This window comes from Mastigoproctus giganteus, chromosome 3 (assembly GCF_048544385.1).
Source record: "Mastigoproctus giganteus isolate SK-2022 chromosome 3, ASM4854438v1, whole genome shotgun sequence".
In the NCBI taxonomy this organism is placed as follows: domain Eukaryota; kingdom Metazoa; phylum Arthropoda; class Arachnida; order Uropygi; family Thelyphonidae; genus Mastigoproctus; species Mastigoproctus giganteus.
This window is the reverse complement of record NC_143577.1, coordinates 65,687,578-65,708,085: the sequence shown is the minus strand read 5'-3', so window position 1 is coordinate 65,708,085 and position 20,508 is coordinate 65,687,578. Positions and strand designations below refer to the sequence as shown.

At 37.5% G+C, this 20,508-nt stretch overlaps 1 protein-coding gene across 1 annotated transcript in view; it reads right to left on the bottom strand.

Annotated features, from left to right (window-relative positions):
• Positions 1–19,803, bottom strand: part of LOC150088053 (WD repeat-containing protein 17-like) — a 350,289-nt gene extending 330,486 nt beyond the window's left edge. The window contains exons 1-2 of the mRNA XM_090369994.1: positions 19,681–19,803; positions 9,953–10,382 (exon numbers count right to left, since the gene is read on the bottom strand). Of these exons, the coding sequence (XP_090226120.1) occupies positions 9,953–10,382; positions 19,681–19,803 (553 nt within the window). The remainder of the gene's footprint in view (positions 1–9,952; positions 10,383–19,680) is intronic.
• Between the last annotated feature and the right edge of the window lie 705 nt (positions 19,804–20,508).

Here is a 20,508-nt window from a genome sequence, read left to right as displayed (position 1 = left end):
TGGACGAAAAATCCGGATTTCCTGCAGAGAAAAAACGTGCTACCCCCGCTTGAGGCCAACTAACTCAGCCACGTTGTGAAAACGGTCCATAAAAATTTCCTCGCGTCATTGATGGGATTCGAACTCGTCTTTTTCACCCAATGTGGGGAGTATAATGATTATACCGGATACAACCAACCACTCCATGTGGTACCAGTAGCCGTCACAGGATTAAAAAACAATCCCATAAAGAGAAAATAAAAAGTCATAATAACATTATGGCTAATGAAGATAGTTTATTTTTCGAGTTTTGCTAATTATACATTTTTAGTAAATCTTATACTCTTAGTTCAAATGTGGCATCGATTTTCCTCTATCACGTACATCATTTTTGTAAAATGTTATGTGTTATTCTTATTTTTGGCTAAAATACACAAAAAAACCTTTAATTTTTTATTATTACAAGATTGGCGACCAACACTTACCACTTTTTTTAGAATTGTCACCAACAGAAAACTACCAGAAGTGTTTAGAATGCACAGCGCAAGATGGCGTTAGTGTATGTATGTGAACAGTGGGCCGCTAGGAAGCATTATTCTTTGTACTGATTTACAACGCACATGAAAAACCAAATAAACCGTATTAATGGCTTTTCAGTGTTTATTAGTTTTGTAATGTAGTATGACAAGGAAAGGTTGCGTAAACATGGAAATGTTTTGTAAAAAAGGGAAGGAAAAACATTATCTCACTTGTTGAAGAGGTGTATTTCTAAGATAAATGGTTTCACACAAAGTTTGTCACGCTTCTATAGAGTAGATAACGTAGTAGAGGTAATATGTTTATGCCTTTTGCGACTTACATTGTCGCAAGAACCAAGAAGTCATGAGATTATCGCTTTTTTGCTTGGGTGCATAAGTACATTTATCATAAGTTCAAAGCCACAAAACTAAAAATAAAAATGGACATTTCGTATTCGAATCTACTGTCTGCTATAAGACCCATCGCATCTAGACCCATTCTGCCTATAAATCAACCTTCTATAACTTAAACGCATAGCGTAACTGAGAGGTTAGGTTTCATTGTCGTATTCTGAATATAATGTACACTGAGTGGACAGAAATCATGGGATACCTACCCAGTAACGGATGGGCCCACCTTTCGCTAGGATAAGGGCAATCACACGGCGAGGCATTGAGTCCATTGGTTCACGAAAGCGTTCCACAGGTATTTCCATCCATGCTTGCTGCACCGCTGTCCATAATTCCGTCACATTCCTGGGCGGAGGATCCAAAGCGCGAACGGACCTTTCCACAGCATTCCAAAGATGCTCCACACGGTTCATGTCCGGTGAACGGGGAGGCCATTTCAGATGATAATATCTGCGGTATGCTCTTCGAACCATGTTCTAAGCAACACGGCTCTGTGGGGAGGCGCATTGTCCTGCTGGAAGAGCCCATTGCCTTGTGGGTGCACGATGACCATGAAAGGAGACAGACGGTCTGCAAGGATGGACACGTAACCTGGACCGTTCAGAGATGCGCGTCTAGACGTACCAGAGGTCCCAACGTGTGCCAGTTAAATACCCCCATACCATTACCGACCGTCCACCTGCCTGAACAGTTCCTTGTTGACATGACGGGTGCATAGCTTCGTGCAGTTTCCGCAAAATACGCACCCTCCTGTCCGCTCGAAATAGCTTGGATGATGGGAGACGGATCCAGCACTCATTGGACCCGTCTGCAATCATCGAAGGTCCAGTGCCGGTGTTGTTTCGCCCAGTTGAGGCGTAGAGTCCTGTGTCGTGGCGTTAGCAATGGGACTCTGGTGGGTCGGCGGCTCCCATAACCTATTGCCGCTAATGATCGGCTGGTCTTGATGGAGACATTTCTGACACTTCCCTCGTTGAAGCCTGCTGTGATTTGTGGTACTGTCGCTTTCCGGTTGGCTGGAACAATGCGAGGCAGATGTCGACGGCCACGTTCATCCACCACTTTTCCCCGCCCACAGCACTGTCCACAATGAGAGTGAACTCTGTACCAGATGTGGGTTCTTTGGTCACTTTGCCTGTTTGATGGATGAGAGACGGAACCAAGCAACCTTCTCTGGAGACTAACTCTGCCGTGCTTTTGCCGTGCCTACAAAAGTTGCTAGCGAACTCATGGGATTCGAATGTAGTCCCTTTGCACCCGGTGTGGAAAGAACGATGATTAAAAGTGGTGTGACTAACCGCGAGGCCACAAATATTTTGCAGAACATTACATTGCTCTCTTTTATCAATCTCTCTCAGATGGCTGAGATTATGTCCACCAGCACTTTGTACTGAATCATAAACCTCTCGGCCTTTTATATTCTAGCGTTAACACCCCCCCCCCTCCCTTTTTTTCACACAGGTCACTGAAATCTTCGGAATCTAGGTGGCAGGGCCTGCCAGAGTACAAAATAAAATCTACTGGGTACCTGATCTGCCGCCCCGGGGCAAGTGTTGTAACAGTGGGTCCCAACAGGGGCCCAACGGCTAAATGTTCAGAAGAACATGGAGAAGTATACAACACGGAGATGGGGGAAACCCCTGGTGCATTAGTCAATAACCCACTTTGCACTTTGTATATTGAATCAGTTACCTACCCTCAAATTAATTATAATTTCGTTCGACACATTTATTTTCTAATCAAAGTCAATATAAATGGCGTGGTTATTAAAATATCTCTCTTGTTTAGGATGGCATCCCCCTCTCATGAGATTCAATTTTGTCAGTAGAAATTTAATATATTAAGAAAGTAAAAAAAAAAAAAAAAAACTTAACTGCAGCACCAGCCTTTGAAAAGAAAGCGAATTCAATTAATTCAATTGTAATTAATATTAATTATTTGTAACGATATTTCCAAATAATAACTAATAAAAGCTGGAACCGATTTCTTTCGGCTTGTTTTGAAACCGATGGCTGTAATTAAATAGAACATCATTAAAGCAATAAGATAATATCGGTAGTAATGAGAATATTCTTTCAACTTTAGTCGGTCTTGAGTTTGAGTAATATTCATTAATTAGAGTTTATCTTCAGCCGAAATTAGTTTCAATCGCCGCTATCTATGATTGGAATCAAGGTAATTAATCCGTTTAACATCAAGTCTCCGCATTGCTGTTAATTGTAATTAATTCGACATCTATCTTTCTATTTATGATGCTTTTTTTTAAAATAAGAATTAGGTTCCATCGACAAATCCCATTATTCTTTTATCAGAGGAACATTAAAAAGAATTCACATTGCTTTGTTCACTTGATGGATTGGGAATTACGGTCATTGTTATGCTATTTTTTATATTTCATTTTTTGTACTGGAAACCGATGGCCTCAAAGTTACTACTACGAGATAAACGGATGGTTAATCACAAGATTCGGTGTTGGGTTCCTTATTGTTTTTAGTATTTATTAATGATAATAATGTGGGTATTTAAAGTTGATGCCTAAGTTTGCTGATGATACAAAGTGTGCAGATTAGATTCAAATTATCTACTTGTTCCTGATGTTGTTCAAGTAGTAATGTGAATAAATTTAAAGAATGATTGGAAAACTGTTAGAAGAAATTGGCAATTAAAGTTGGTAAAAGTTATTTTTCTGACCGATGCTGTATAGGCATGATTCCTTGCATCATTCTCCAATTACTAATAATAAACGATTTGAATAACGCTTGCAGGTAGCACAATGGTTACAATCATCGTCCTCCCACACCGGGTTGAAAAAGCATGGATTCGAATCCTCTCAACGGTGCAAGGAATTAAGGCTGAATTAGTTGGTCTCAGGCAAGGTTCAATGGTGTTTTAACTCCTCAAAATTCTGGTTTAAGTCCGGCAAAAAGCAAATGTTGGTATGACAGTGTAATACGCACATCTAATGCCTGACCTGGAAATCGCGTTTATTTTCAAGGTAATTAAAAAAATGTTATATGCTTGACCCATTGCTGTATCATATTCTGGAAACCTACTACATAATTGCTGTAACCAACGTCATGAATCATTTTTAACTTGCGCATCTTCACAAAAAAGTTTGGTACCTGTTGTTGTATCAAACAGACGAGAATCTTTAGGGGCAGTGCTGGAGCTGTAGAAAGAATTTAAAAGTACCCTCTCCAAATCACTGTTGGTTTGTTGGTTTGCTTACGCTGTTTGCAGCCTTGCGTTGTCATGCAATAGTACTACTCCACTTCGATTGCCAAGACCGTTTTCTGCTAATCGAGTTTCTAAATTCAGAATTATGTAGTATGATGTAGTATTTGAGGTATCTCCGGCATTTCGAAAATACACAAGGAGAACGCCATGAGCGTCCCAGAAAATAGTTACCATTACGTTTCCTGTTGATAGCACAGACTTAAATTTCGTTGTTATGGGCGAACAATACCAGCATATTCCATTGCACCGGTGCATATTTGGACACGGATGAAAAGGCCTCCATTTCTGATGATCTGGAGGCTAAAATTGGTATGCATATTAGTTTTGACAGTAACCGAAGTATTTTTAGGCAATGATTTTCAGAATTTTATAAAACGATGGGAAAAGTGTATAAACGTAAATGCTATGATTTGGTTTGCAGATCAGATTCTTGCCCATTTCTTCCTTCTTTACTGGCAGATCTTCATAGTGTGATGAACGTATAGAATATATGGGCAAAGTACACGAGAGAATTAGCAAGTACCATTCCAAATTGAGGCTGGATTTCTGGTTAAGTTCAATGCACCCAACTACAAACCTATGGTTTTCTATAGTTCTTTCATATAACTAGTGGGACATAAAGAATTTTTAGAGAACTTTCGTTTTAGAACCCTATTCCCTATTTCACTGGGGATGCCCACTTCCTTCATCTGTCTTGGAGATTATATGGAAAAGGATTTTGAATTCTATCAAACGAGAGAAATTTTTTATGAGTTTGTTTTAGACTGTGACTGAGTTAGTCGGTCGCGAACTCGAGTTTTTCACCAAGAAAACCTAATATATAATCTGCAGTGCTTAAATGACAATCCAACTAGCCAGATATTACTGATAGAACGGTACTGGTGATTATCTAAAAGATAATATGAAGATTAATTCTGTAGAAGGTTTGTTGGTTGATTAGAACAAGCATCGCGGTAAGCTATACGAGGCGTCAGTATATTGTGTCTGAAAAGTTCCTCTCGTTCAGACCAGATTATAATCCAGACGTTTCTAGTAAGATATGGAAAACAGTAATCGTACTGTTTGCTTCAAGGAATGTTACATAAACAAAGAAAAATGGATGGTATTAACAGATTTAAACTATAATGAACCACTTGTATACGAAGTAGCTTTATCAACTATTATTAGATTAAGTTTAATCTCGTAGTGGAGTTTCAGTTCGTATATTTACCTCCTACCACAATTGTCATGGTATCATTTAAGCGAGAGCTAATTATCAAGAATCTGCAACTGATGAGACAGTGATTCTCCAAGTTAGTGAGAGGAAAGCCACTTGAAGAGCCTGGAGAGCCGTTCCATCTCTCCATTATAGCTAATATTAAACAGCATGTATTGAATTAAAGCAGATGACTAGCAGTGATACAATCCACTCTTAAAGCAATAGATGATATTACAGTCTTGAAAGTTTAGATGCAATTAGTGATATATCACATAATTACAAACTTACTAATCATCTAGCTTGGCAATGACCACTGTTTCCTATTAATATCGATGCAATAGCTTTCTAGGGTGTTAGATTTGTGTGAACAACCAAGAATCATTACCGGAACTCATCTAGAAGTGACCAATTAAACATGTCAAAAGCAATTACGTTAAACAGATAAGGAACTTGCTACAATTCAAAAATGCTAAATGATGTAATATCCTATTTTGCGAAATTGCTCTTAGTTTACATAACGGAAAGTGAGACATTTATGGGAAGCAACAATGGTAGTTACTGTGCAGACAGAAGTCCTTAATTTGCCTCTTTCGAAAGACTCTTGTTCTATATTTTCTGAACTATTTGGTTTAATCACAAAGTTGAAAAGAAAGGAATTTTCAATCATCAGTTGTTAATGTACTAATAGTGAGTTACATTAACAACTGATGTTAATGTAACTTAACTTTAATGAAAATACTAATATTTTCATTAAAATAGCAATTGTTTTAATTAAAATAAAGTTCATCTGGAACTAAACTTTGCCTAATACTTTCCATTAATTACTCGTTCTTTAAAAAGAGAGGATATCCATTTTCGATTACTCCAAAAGATGTAATTTAGAAAATCTGATATGATTCACAAATTTTTTTGTTTAGGTTCATTTCTGATAGCCAGATATTTTTTACTGAACAGTGCTTTCATCAGCAAAGTTGAGTAAACAAGGGCAGGTACACTTATCTTTTCCGACTGACCCTTGCGTAACCCATTTAAATTATTTTAACAGAAGGTGTCTAAAAGCAGAAACCATATCCTTCTTCTACTTACCATGTAGTGAAGAATGCAGTAAATACCAATAATTACCTGTAATTAATTTCAATATATAGCGATTATTTTTCAGTTTCGTATATATATATATATATATATATATATATATATATATATATATATATATATATATTTTTTTTTTTTAGTAAACCCCAAACACGAAAGGTATTAGAATCTTTTATACCGTGAGTGGATTGAAGGTTGGGAAGACAGAAGAAGATACTTGTTAATATCAGACTTGAATTTCTGTGGATTGTGTTTTCAGGACATACAGGTGAAGGAAAGTTATTCCAGAAAGCTGAAGTTAAAGGGATAAACGAAGAAAAAGAAAAGTTCGTTCTGTGAGTTCGAAATTGGAGAATGAATGGACGTTTACTGGTTGCGGCACTTGTTCAGATTGGTTTGTAGGAGAGAGGGAATTACAGAAGCCAATTCAGAAGGCCAGTGCCCATGGTAGTATCTATAGAATAGGCACACACCAAAAACATAACGCTGATACGCCTAAAACAATACAACAACAGATCTGAGCTTTAGAAGGATTGAAATTAACTAAGTTACCTTTGCCTCATTGGAGAATTACTTTGAGATCAGAATTTAAGGAATAGGTGGTGGATATTCGTAAGCTGAAGCTATTTGTGCAAGGCAAGGTTTCAAGGCAAACTGGAAGATGGAATGTAATGTATTCTCATCAGTAAAACTATGGTTAGAATTCCCACGTAGTGAAAGAATGTAATTAATATACAGGAGGAACAGGGTGAGAGAAAGAAATGAATATTGAGGAATACAAGCATTGGTGGAGAAGTTAGATTAAGAGAGCCATCTACCATCACTTGTAGAAACGGTTAGAGAGAAAACTGGATATTCAATTGGGGGAAAACAGTCGTTAATCCGTAAGATAGAAGCTTGTTAAGAAGACTTATGCCAAACGCGATTAAAAGCCATTGAAATGTGAAGAGCAACTGCTTGAATTTCACCAAACTTTTCTATTGAATTTGTCCATAGATGGGTAACACAAGCCAAAATGTCACCAATAGATCGACACTGACGGAATCCATATTAGCGATCAGATGTACGGTTTCGAGATAGTTCAGAAGTTGGTAGTTAAACGATTTTTCTATTACTTTGGAAAAAGTAGAGGTAAGAACAGTGGGACATTAATTGGGAGTAGGGATTTTTCACTCTTTTTAGGAATTGGATAAATATGAGAAATTCCTATATACAGGAAGTTGAGCCTGTTATATCTACTGTATTTGTAATAAACTGACTGCAGTTCTGTTATATGTTTATTTATCCAAAATTCAAATAAAATTTCATTTAATATTAAATAAAATTTGATCAACTTTTTTCAATTGTTGCCAGTCTTTTATAAATGAAGTTATCCTCTTAATGAAGTCTAGTTAGGCTTTAATAATAAAAATGCATTAGTGCAGCGATTCCGAACTTTTATACTTGCCTTAAAATATTTCATAAATTTTTAATTTATGCCTTAAAATATTTCATAAATTTCAAGTGTTCCCCATCTTCCAGAATAAATGAAAAAATACAGATTTGATATAAAATTCTCTAAGAGTATTAATACTTTTATAAATCAATACATACTTTCACGTATTGAATCTCAAATTCTGAAATAAAATACGCTTTGTACGCAGAGTATTGGGATGGTTTGCCCATAATAAAAAGTGATTCATAAAAACTATGCGCGCTCTTCCAAAACCAAGTGTAATCCCTGAAGGAAAGCGCACCTCACTTTGGGATCCTCTGATTTGGCATAAGTTGCATAATTTGCGTGGCAGTTAAAACTCACTGGTCAAAAAATTAGAAACCTTTTGCAGTTGGAGATAACGAATAATTAAATATATGGTATACAAATGTTAGTTATCACATGGTATATGTTAACTTACTTTTTCATCACAAGATCCTTGTTATCTGATAAATACTGTACATTTTCCTGGGGCTTCTTATTCGATCTGGTCATGGGGAAGACAGGTGGTCTTTACGATTTTCAGAAATATGTTATTGTTGGAGAACAGTTAGCAGGAGCCGCAATTCAGAAAACAAAGAAAATCACTGGTATGTCGAAAGAAATCATCTGAAAAAGTATACGACGAGTGGAAGACGAAAGGAGAATGTACTTTAACAGGAAGAAGTGCGGCAGAATTTCGGTACTCCAAGAACGAGATCGCAGGAATTTAAATGGATTGCGGGATCAGAATTGATGGAGTGCAGAAAATGACTAAAAATTTCAAATTACCCAAAGAAACAACCTATTTCCAATGGAATATGTAGCGGGAGGTTGAAGAATTAGGAATCAATTTTTTTTTATAAATATGTCTGATTTCTGTTTATACTGTATTTGTTTTTGCACCAATGGTAGGATGAAAGTGTACTGTGAATCTCATAAAGCCATGCATCCAGACTGTTTCATGTCCATCACTCAAGCAGCTGAAGGTGGAATCATGGTGTGGGGTATGTTCTTTTGATAGATACTGAGTGTGTTCATGCCTTTAGGAGGTCATGTTACCTCCAATGAATCTCTCTGTCGTATCAGGCCAACTTCATCCTGCAATAATTAATTTTACCTGGATTGTGAAGGATTCTTTCAAGGCAATAGTGCAGCTATTCATCGAGCAAAAATTGTATCTGAATGGTTAAAAGAAAATCTCCAAGATTTCCAGCGTCTACCATGGCAGCCGAACTCACCAGATCTGAATCCATGTGAGAATGTCTGTGATATATTTGGAAAAGGCAGTTCGGCTTCGCAGTTCTCTACTGACCACAAAATAACAGCTGACAAATATTTTGATGATAGAATGGTCACATCTGGAGCTACAATTACTAAGACATCCATCTCACGACATGCATGGCTGCAATTCGGAAAAAATTTGGCCCTACTGGATGCTGAATAAAGGTTTACAATTTTTTGGCTCGTGAGTGTATAATGTCACTGATATAGCTTAGGGGATTATATATAAACTATACTTATCGTTCAGTTTCTCTTACTGTACCAGTTGTGAGTTAATCATTCACAGAAGAAATAATTTGTTGATGCTGAAACGTATTTTGTAAATTTATTCATCATGCCTTTTAAAAACCTGATGAAGAATGAAATAAATTATTTCTCATGTACTTCCACGAGACGAGACTCTCAATATTAGTTGCAGGAATAAGCGAAAATACTTTAAAGTTCCTTTTTCTTCACTGTAGCGAAGAAATGTTTTGCTAAGTTATATCATTAAATTATTTAAAATGTGCGAATTCTGCAATTCGTCACCGAGAAACCTTTTAAAATATTCACCAACGTTTTTAAAATGCGCAGTTTTTTTAGAGCTGTTCAAGCGTTCAGTCGGATGGAATTACGGAAACATAAAAGCGCTTTAAATTGATGAAACAAGTGGAGGTTTCTCTTATGTTAATTACTATGTAAACAGAGCAAATAATGAATAAGATGGATGTTAATAATTTGGTGTTTTTGAAACAGTGAAACTTAAAAGAAAGTGCCTTTCGCTGGAAAGGCGGTACTAGCCTTTAATGTAGAGGGAAATGGTGCCATCGGCGTGCCCAAGAGCTAACCTTCCGAGCTCCGTTCGATGCCAACACATTTGGCTAATGGGACTGACGAAAGACTGGATCTCTTTGATGTACGGAGAACTGTTCGTCTGATCATCACCGTCTTGTTGCTGGAACCGCCAGAGATATAATGGCCCTTTGCTCTCCGTATATACGATAGTGTCAGGTTCTTCGGGATACCAGGAGATTAACACGGGAAGGATGAAAGGAAGATGAAGGCGTGCTACTAGAAGGCGCTGACTCACATGCCACACGCAGATACAAGGATCGACACTGGAGCTTGCAAATATGTCCGCATGTACTGGATGCCAGAGGATCGCCGTGATGGTTTTCTTATGTTCCGACATGATAGAATGCAGGTAGAACTGGCCTGTGGCTCCATTTAGCTACAAAAATAAATACAAAATTCACTGAGGAACTACATTCATTCATTTGATTAATTAAACTGTTAATTAGTTCCAAAATTAACTTATTTAATCTATTTTAAGCGAAAATTCTACGTTACTGATGAAGAAAGATTTAAGTAAGATTGATTTATGATGAAAGATTTGAGCTCTATAAATTGCAGCGCTTGGAAATTAGTCACCAGTGAGGAGAACTGACTGAAGCGTTTAAAGCATCAAATGGATTGACTAAAGTACTGATGGCATCCTTACTCTTTCTCAGAGTTAGTCGGTCTAAGGCGCAGATAGCAAGGTTTTTTGAACTCGGACTTTTTCGTCCAGCAAAGCAGGCAAATCGACCAGAGAACATACATACTCAATATACAGAACAGTCATAACACACATGGGTAGATGAAATAACTTTCTTGGCGACCCTAATAAACAGTTTACTGTTTCTCAGACGACACATATGGGGGGATAAACTTAAATTAAAAAGGACGGATGCAGGATAGATGTACAGAAATTTGCTTTTACTCAGAGAGTAATTGACTGTTGGAAGAACCTTCCAATTGGTGTTGTGGAAGTGAGTATTTTAAGCAAATTATTAAAGGGAATGGAGAGAGAGAGATGAGGTGGATAGTTTTTGTTTTATTGACTGCTTCCTTGAATAATCTGCCACTATTAACACTAATATTAATATCATGATCCCCGCGAACTAGACAATTACAGTCAAGGGCTGGTCTGTTGTTTTTACTTTCTGTTACCTTATTCCAGTGATATACAACGCTTAAAATTTGTGACAGAGAAATTTGGAGCACTGATTGTCAGCATCCTGGGAGTAATATGTTAGAAAAAAGTTTATATAGGTTTTTTAAACGTATTTCTAACGAATTATTAATTAGATTGTGTGAATGGTAACAAATAATCTTAATGCTAATTACTAGTAGTAGAACAATATTATTAAATGAATAACAATTATTAGTTTTTTAAAAATGAACGAGAGGATATGTGGCTAGCATCTTTTTCTAAGAATGGTTTCTGTACTGCCTTATCATTAATATCCGGAAACCTGCATATGTACGAATGACCTTCAAATACAGGAAACTGACTGCGTGTGCTGAACTCTTAGCCTTTATGACAGCTTCACACAGTGTTGCGATAACGTCGACATGTGTTCGGAGCGGACGATTCTTTGCGGAGCTCTCCTGTCACGTTCCATCAGCTTCAGAGGTTTTCTGCCTCGTTTTGTAACGGTTTTAGTACCAGTCGGCTTTTATTTGTACATCACATTACCAATAGTCGACCTAGGGATTTTCAGTGACGGAAATGTCGCGTGCAGACCAATTGCTTACATAACACCCTATTATCATTCGGCGTCGCCTTCGTGGGTAGCACAGTTGGTAGAATCGCCATCCTCCCCACACAGAGTGGAAAAGACCTGAGTTCGAGTCCCGTCGATGACAGGATAAATTTTTATGGGCCTTTTTCCCAATGTGGCAGGGTTAGTCGTTCCCAGGCGAGGGTAGCATGGTTTATCTCCAGGAAGCTCCTGTTTTTCGTCCAACAAAACTGAAACTCGACCTCAGAACACACGCAATTTACAAACAGTATACATAGTACAATATGGAATTAGTTGCTGTCTCCTAAAATCCTACTCCAACCTTGCTACTGCAACCATTCCGCACCGTAACCCCTCCGTCGATGGCGGTAACTCTATAATAGTTATATCTGAAACGTCGTGCTTGGATAGGACTGTACCAACTATCAACAGAGTAGAGGGGGGGGGTGTCCAGATGTTAATAGTAGGGTAGTATATAACTAAGCTGTGTTATATGCAGTGAGTCAAAAGATATTCTTGTGTTACTCCTCGGGATTTTAAAGTTTAGGTTTAAGAAAGAGGAATAATTTTAGCTTTAAATAGAGGAATCATTCTGAAAAATAGGCTTTTGGAACAAACAGTTGAGATATACCAGGAATGAATAACTGCCATTTCGGAACAGATTAAGCCCTTCAGGATGCAACCTCAGGTGTCGCTGGTGTTGTATATTCTGCTTTGTAGTTAAGTGGGTGGATTAGCCATGTAGTAAGTCTGGTAGCCATTTTTACTGAATTGTTTCCACTTCTTGTGTGAGATGACTGTTACTCTTATTTCTAGGATAATTTTACAAGCGTGCGATCACTCCAGGTAAGTACAAGTTTATGGTTAAAATGGTAAATTAATCACAAAGTATTTCAGATATAATTCAAATCGTATTTCAATTTCTTATTTCCGCAAAAGTTACAGTTTTGATGAGTGACATCTGTACATGTACCACTGTTTAAGACAGTGGTAATCGAGTTGCTTTCACTTAAACCTTATTAGTGTTTGGATTTATATTAAATAATTCTGAGATGTTCGAACCTAAGAATAGTTAGGGATTCTACACAAATCTGTGTAATTTGTAATCTACAAATCGATGAACTTCTTCCTTGCTCATTATACGATCAAAGAACATACATAAAATGTGAGAATATTCCTTTGAAGATATACAAGCTGTTCAGCCAACTGAAACAGTCTTACAAATGTTCTAACGTGTAAACGGCTACTTCTGCCCGTCTTGTATGCAACAGTCCAGATTAGTTCGAATAATAATCCATCTTCACCATTATTCCAGGACATGCTATTAAATAGTAAAGATAATCAAATCACACCAGTGGACCTATTGCCTATCTCCTTTTTAATAGATTTTGCAATTCTCTTTGAATTTCAAGAATATAAAACTCATTTGCATAACTGAGTGAGTGAGGTATTGTTTTTACCAACGATTATGAACAATTTTGTATTATCCTTTTCTAAACAAAGGATATTATATGAGTGAAGGTCTTACATAACGAAAAATCAATCCTTAAAGGCTGAAATGGGATTTATTAAAATTTTTCACATTCAGCTATTTAAAATTTTACCTTTATCGACAGAAATTAACTCAAATTTAAATGTGGATAAAAAAAAAAAGCAAAAGCATAGGTAGTAATCCTAATTTTTTCAAACTTTAAAGCAAGATTCATTTATATTTAAGCCAGTTATAAAAAATAAAACACCAGATTTGTTAAACGCACGTGAAGAATTATCAGCACATGAAAGCCTGTCTGTACTACTTTGGATATCTTCCTGAGGTATATGATTAATTACGAATCTCAATTAATAATAGACATTGCTATTGTTATTTCTGGAGAAAATCACGATTTAGAAGAAACTGAAAATGCAGTTACTGTTGAAAATAATGAGCTTACTACAATTGTTTATAATAATTATACTGACGAAAGCATTGCGTCAATTATAACTGGTAATGTATTAAATAACATAGATCAACAAAGTCATCAAATTACAACCACAGTAAGTTCAATAGCTGTTCCATCAAAATTAATACACTGAGCAGAAATTATTTTTTTAGATTTAATTGATTTTTCTCCGTTAGCTTATACTTAAGATTGCTAATGCTAACAGAGAAGAAAGTAAAAATGAACAGCTTTAACTCCAAATTATGTACAAGTTTTTTGTATATTAATGGCAGCTGAAGCAGGGTCCCATCATCCCGATATAGTAGAGGTATAGTGGCATAGTATTTAGGGTTAGGAACCACCTGTGGTTTCCCACATCTACGCTGTATGTACCCTGATGGAATGCAGAACTAACTGCATAAGTCAGAAAAAAGTGTAGTGTCTGGTTTATGCAGTATCGTGTTACTGGCTACTTGGCCGCAGGGACCCTACGTGTTGCCTGCCACAACCGCTGGGAGGTGAGCCAGGCTGCCCTCATGCTCTGGCTGATCTCTGCTAGAGTCGCTTGAGCTTTCTGGATGGAGACCAAATAAAAAAAGGGGGAAAGATAGTACAAGTGGTGAAATCAAAGTAGGAAAAAGGAGAAGGATGAGGAAAGAAGGCATCCTCCATCGGAAAGAAGAGGTGGGAAGGGAGAAGTAGGAATCACCCCTGGTCTGGGAGCCCACCGAAGGCCAGGGAAAGGAAGATAGCTTGCAGAACAAGGGAAGTCTGCAAAGTTGGGTACGTGCAATTGTGGTCTGAACTGATATCAATCAGTTCAGTCCGTCATTCTTACGAGGAAGGTGTCCAATTGGGGATTTATTCAGTTTTGATAGTGACCGGTGATGAGGGAAGAGCAGAGATCATATCAGGAACGTCTGGTTTGGATGTCTATGTTGTGGGAGTCAGACGTCGAGAGATGATACCAACGCCATTTGAAGACTGCTGAGGCATATCTACTAAATCTATAAACGCTTCTTTTTATTTTAACAAGTTGCTTTCCGAACTGAGTGTAGTTAAATTTATATCCAGTAATAGTTGATTACGTAGGTCCAAGTAGATGTTAAACGAGTGCATTAGTGGTGCCAGTTCTCCACATACACAATGGGTTTGTTTACATGCTCGAAGTTCTGAAGTCGCTTTTTGAATGATCCATGTCCTGTCAGGAGAAAGATAGTATGTAGATTAGGGAAGAACCAGCTAAGTCTTTGTTTGTTGAGGTAGGAGACACTAGGCAGAAATAGCTTGGTAGTACTGCCTTTGGTGGAATCATCCCAACGGATTTGCCAGAGGGAAACAAGTTCCTGCCAAGTACGCCGAACTTCTTGTTTCGGATCTGCATCGACAATAGTTTTTTATCCCTAGGAATTCAGTTCCTTTGTTCTTTCTGATGGCATGGGAAAGCCCTGTGAAGGCCGCTTGGAGGTCAAGGGTGATACAGCCTGTTAATACTTGACTTGTAGTGCTGCTGTTGATGTCGTTCTACAAGCCCAAGTCATTTTTAATAACATCAACCGTTGTATCTGCAGGATAACGTTTCTAGTGCTGATGATAGACAAACGATGGAACCAAAAACAGCTGAATAAAGAAGGTGGAGTGCAGGTCCTTTAAGACCCCAGTCTTTGTGGGTGAAGTGGGCAAGCATATTGATATAATTTTTGGCCTTCTTTTTCATGGACTTCAGATGGATGTGGCATGAAAGTTCAGCGATCATCTAGGGTAACACCTAAATATTTGAATGAACATTGATTCTTGAGTGCATGTCCTTTAAAACGAATGGTTTGTGGTCTGTTGATGTCCAGACGGCCTTTTAGAAGTAGAGTTCTGCTTTATCTGTAGAGATTTCCAGCTTATTCTCTTCAGCTCAAACCGACAGGGCATTCAAGACTGTGTTGGCTCTGGTCTCAATAGCTGCACGTGTAGGGCCCTCAACAATGATAACCAGATAATCTGCATATGAGAGCTGTGTGGTATGAGGGAAGTCCTGCAGGATCCATTCATCCAGAATCATATTCCAAACAGCTGGCCCCAGAACAGAGCCCTGCGGGCAGCCTCTGGTGAGTTAGCGGTTATGCTATGAAATTTTATTTTCATGATAACTTTTCTGTTAGAGAAGTAATCTGTAAGACATTTGAAGATGTTGAAGGAGCAGCCAGATATCCTGGCTCGCTACAGGATCCCTGGCCACCAGACGGTGTCAAAAGCTCCCTTAAAATTTATAAAAAGCGCCAGTACGTAACGGGCATCAGAATTATCTGCTAGCTGAGTGGTTTTCCGTAGTGCATCAGTAGTTGAGCACTCCTGTTTGAAGCCAGACTGGAGTGTGGAGGCGAGTCCTCTGGTTTCATCGAGAGACTGAAGCCGGGTGAGAAGTAACCTCTCAAATAGTTTTCCTAATATTGGTAATAGGGCAATTGGACGGTATGCTTTGACTGTACCAGTGGGACGATTTGGATCTTTGGGTAAAAGCCTGAGGTTGGCATGTTTCCAACGTGTAGGAAAAGGGCCTTCATTAAAACACGTGTTGAAGAGCTGTAATAGAACATCAGGTGCAACAGACCAAAGGTGTTTGATGGACTCCCCCTCGATAAAGTCCAGATTGATTTTATTGCAAGTAAAAACATCTGTTTCAATAATCAATAGGTAAAAACATTTGTTTTTGTAAGTTTTAGCGTAGAATAAGGAATATGAAACTCGTGATCAATTTATGATGACGTAGGTAATTTCATCATCCCAAAAGAATCTAGACATCACTGGACAGGTGAATACAGTAAGACTATCGCAATGGAAAAGCAAACAATGTGCAGCGAGACTTCATTTGCCTTTAGATTCTATCTGACAGCGGATGCAAGAAAATGGTTAGAGCAAGCACAAGCCTCCTACTTTTTTCCCTCAGGAAATTTAATTTCTACAACTATGCCTTTTACGTCACTTAATCCTCAATCATTATTAAACACACTGTTATTTTTCCAGAAAGTTTCTATGCATTTCCACCATTTCTGAGTCAGATGCTGTATTCCTATCCTGCAAAAGTCTTTATTCTTACTCCCGAGATCTTCGCGAACACTGTGCTTTAGCTGGTCGTCGTCCGCAAAATGGGTTCCACGGAGTGTATGGTTCATCGGGCTAAAGAGGTGATAGTCGGAAGGTGCAAGATCCGGACTATGAGAGGGATGAGGAAGAACAGTGCACCCCAGTTTTGTAATGGCCTCCATCGTGAGTAGACTGGGGTGGGATCGTACGTTGTCATGGAGAAGAAGAACAACCTCATTAAAGTTTATGATAGATCGAATTCTAAGGATGCGAGCTTTCGACATTTTAAACGTTTCCACATATCGATCTGAGTTGATTGTGATGCCACGCTCCAAGAAGTCCACGAGAAAGACCCCATCTTTTTTCCCAAAACACTGTCGCCATAACTTTACCAAGAGAAGACTATCTTCTGAACTTCTTGCGTGGTGAATTTTGATGGTACCACTCCGTCGACTCTCTCTTCGTTTCAGGATCATAACGGTAGACCCAGGTTTCGTCACCTGTGACTATACGTGAAAGAAAAACCTCTCATTCACTCTCGTAGCGCTGGAGAAGTTCAGTACAGTTGACTTTCCATGCTTCTTTGTGCTCATGTGTCAGCATTTTCGGGATCCGCCCGGCGCAAACCTTCTGCATCACACAATTCGCATGTTGTGATGCGGCGTTCCTCTTTGATTAGCACTTCGATCCGGCTCTTGTATGTTGTCACTGACGTTACTGGCCAGCAGCTTCCGGGCTTGTCAACGATGTCACTTTCCCCACTCTTAAAGTGTTCTTACCTAACATCTAACTGTATTCACATCTACAGTATTGTCACCTTACACATTTTTGAGACTCGTATGGATTTCGATATGCGTCACTTCTTCCTGGGAAATTCAATCACCATTCTTTGCTTGATACGTATATCTGTAACATTCACCATTTTGAACTATCCGCGCCACTCAATATGGTGAAACTAGACATCTCTGGTGACATCCGAAATGATCTATGACGCTACATTTGAAAGCAAAAAATTAAGAGGCACTACTTTCATACCGGTCCTCGTATAACGCACCAAAGCCATTAATTGACTGGGAAATCATGCAAAACTGGCCAGCGAGTCATCATCGGAGAAACAGTTTGCCAACAGAGCTGGGGAGCAGTTCAATTTGCTTGCGTATAAGGGTGAGTTTTATAGAAAGGCTAACGTAGGATATAGGAACAGTAATAATAACAATTCGAATTACAGAAGGGAAGAATTGATTTTTATTTATTTTTATAAATGAATGGAATGGATAATAAATAAAATCATCAGCAGTATCTGGTACAGTTCAGCGTACTGATGACATTTTTTGATGAATTGCACATTATCCATCAATTCAGTCGAAAACTTAGTTTCTTTACGATGGAAGTAATCCTGTATATGATGATGATCACTCCATTTCGCCTGATCACTACTAGAACTGTAGTAGATGTGATGGGATTTAAAATATCTACCCTTGGTTGATAATTTAATCCTAATCACATCCACTACAGTTCTTGATTCCCAAAATAGGATTTAAAACATCGGCCGAGGGTTGATATTTTAAACCATGTTTTGGGAAGCAAGGTGATTGAGGGCTTCAGAATGAGATGCATTAATTTCTTACACCTTTTACTAGATATTTTCTTATTTGATGGAATCAGAAGGAAAAAAAACCGTCAATCGGTGGAATAAACATATTTCGATGACTGGAATTAATAGTTATATATTCCTATAAATTATATCCATTCCTATTAATTCTCATCCCCAAATATATTTTTCTATTCATTTCCATGTTTACGGAATGGATTGTTTCGAACTATAGTGAAATTCTCCTCGTATATTGATTCACCATCGCATCTTTTGAAACTAAAAATAAAAATTTCAAAAACATTAATAAATTATATATCTTGTAATGCGCGCAATTTCTAAATTTTTTTGACTAATAAAAACACAATTCCATCAAGAAATCACTCTATAGGGAGACAAGGCTACGAACTTATATATATATACCTTCTAGCTCTTCTGTTAAATATAGACGCATTTTATAAGCAAATTTCCGCTGAAAAAAAAATAAGTACTGTAGTTTATTTTTTGATGCAGTACAACTTTATCTCCTAGAGTCTGTTCCCCTCACATATCTTCTATTTTTTTCCAGTTTTTCCATGGTTTATAAAGAAACTTCATCTGTCAGTAAGCTGCTGCCATTTTTCCTGTACTTTTCCATTTCCACAGAGCGTGAAAGGGGTTTATGCTGCTATTTATTTATATACGTATTATTATTATTATTACGTGTTATTATTTTTGGAATTTAAAGTTTTAATGCAATCGTTTTTTCCTCTTTTGGATGCTGCAACTAACTGAAATTGCATTTCGGGAAACTTAACGTTCTTTACAAGTGGCCACATTCCGACAGCAGTCAGCTGCTCTGAGAAAACTAATTTTCCAGCAAACGGCGTGAAGCTGGTAAACTAAGCTTTGCCCAACGCACCGCGCTTTCGAGACCATAACCGTAAGGGAATGAATTCGTCCATTACTAGACCGGCGGAAAGCCGACGTGGAATAGTCACTCAATTCTGGGAAATCGGAACTTACGAAAGGCAAGCATGTACAGATAAGTGCGGGCGTTACAGTTAGTCTAAGCTAGGTTGTGGTTGAAAGTTATTTTAAGTTTACTTTTTTTTACTTATTTCCAAATATAAATTTTTTTAAATTAATATTTTCGCCTTTCAGCATAATTCTTTGGAATATTAAAATATTAAAATAATTATTTTAATCGAGATTACTTTAAATTTAATGTTTGGACACACAAAATTCAATTAAAATACTCGTATTAGGGGAAACTTGATTTGAAGTAGCACGAATCTACCAATCCTTTTGTTGCATTCCATACGATGATTTTATAAAATATTTTCTTGACCGAATCAATAGAAATACATTTGCTTGTTCGATATTCTGTTTACCTACCTCATAAATATATATAGCCAACGTTGCCGCATATGCGAATCTGCTACCAGATGATGACACAATATTCAGATTCCATGGTTGGCATCCTGCAGGTATCAGCGCCACCTGACGTACTACAGTCATTCTATATCTAATAGCAAAAATAAATAAACAAATGAATAAATAAGAATATAATCACGTTATGAAAATACATATTGCACGCCGGTTTGTAAATTTAAACATGCACAGAGTAAAAATATATGCATTTGTTATTTTCGGGTATATATACAATGAAATATTTCAATACCGACTTTCAACAATCTTCGAGTCTTGTTTTGTAAGGAAAATAAAGTACATTACAATGAGAAAAAATATCAGAATTTTCAGAGTATTTGATACCTTTTAACTTTGCAGTGCTATTTCTAAATCTCGCTATCTAAAAGTTCTGTCTGCATGGAAATCAAATAACATTAAAATGAAGTCTTAAACGAAGCAAAATTTAAATTCCTTGCCCATACCAGAGTGGCCCGATATATTCATAAGTTGTATTTAGCAGTGTGTAAATAGGCCTCCATGCTTCTTTCATAAGAGGTTTTAGACTTTTATACACAACCTTTTGTTGCTCGATTTGTTGCTAGAGTTATTTTTCACTAAATGGATAACTTTTAACCATCATACCTGATTAAAACTAGGAGATGGTGAGTACCTTCATAAATGCAACAGACATCCTATATAGTGAATCAAATCACTTTTCCCTAGTCTGTCACTATAAATAAACAGTGTTTCTGCTAATGAGGATTAATATTGTAATTCGCTCTATTATTATTCACAACCTGTTTTGGTGATTAC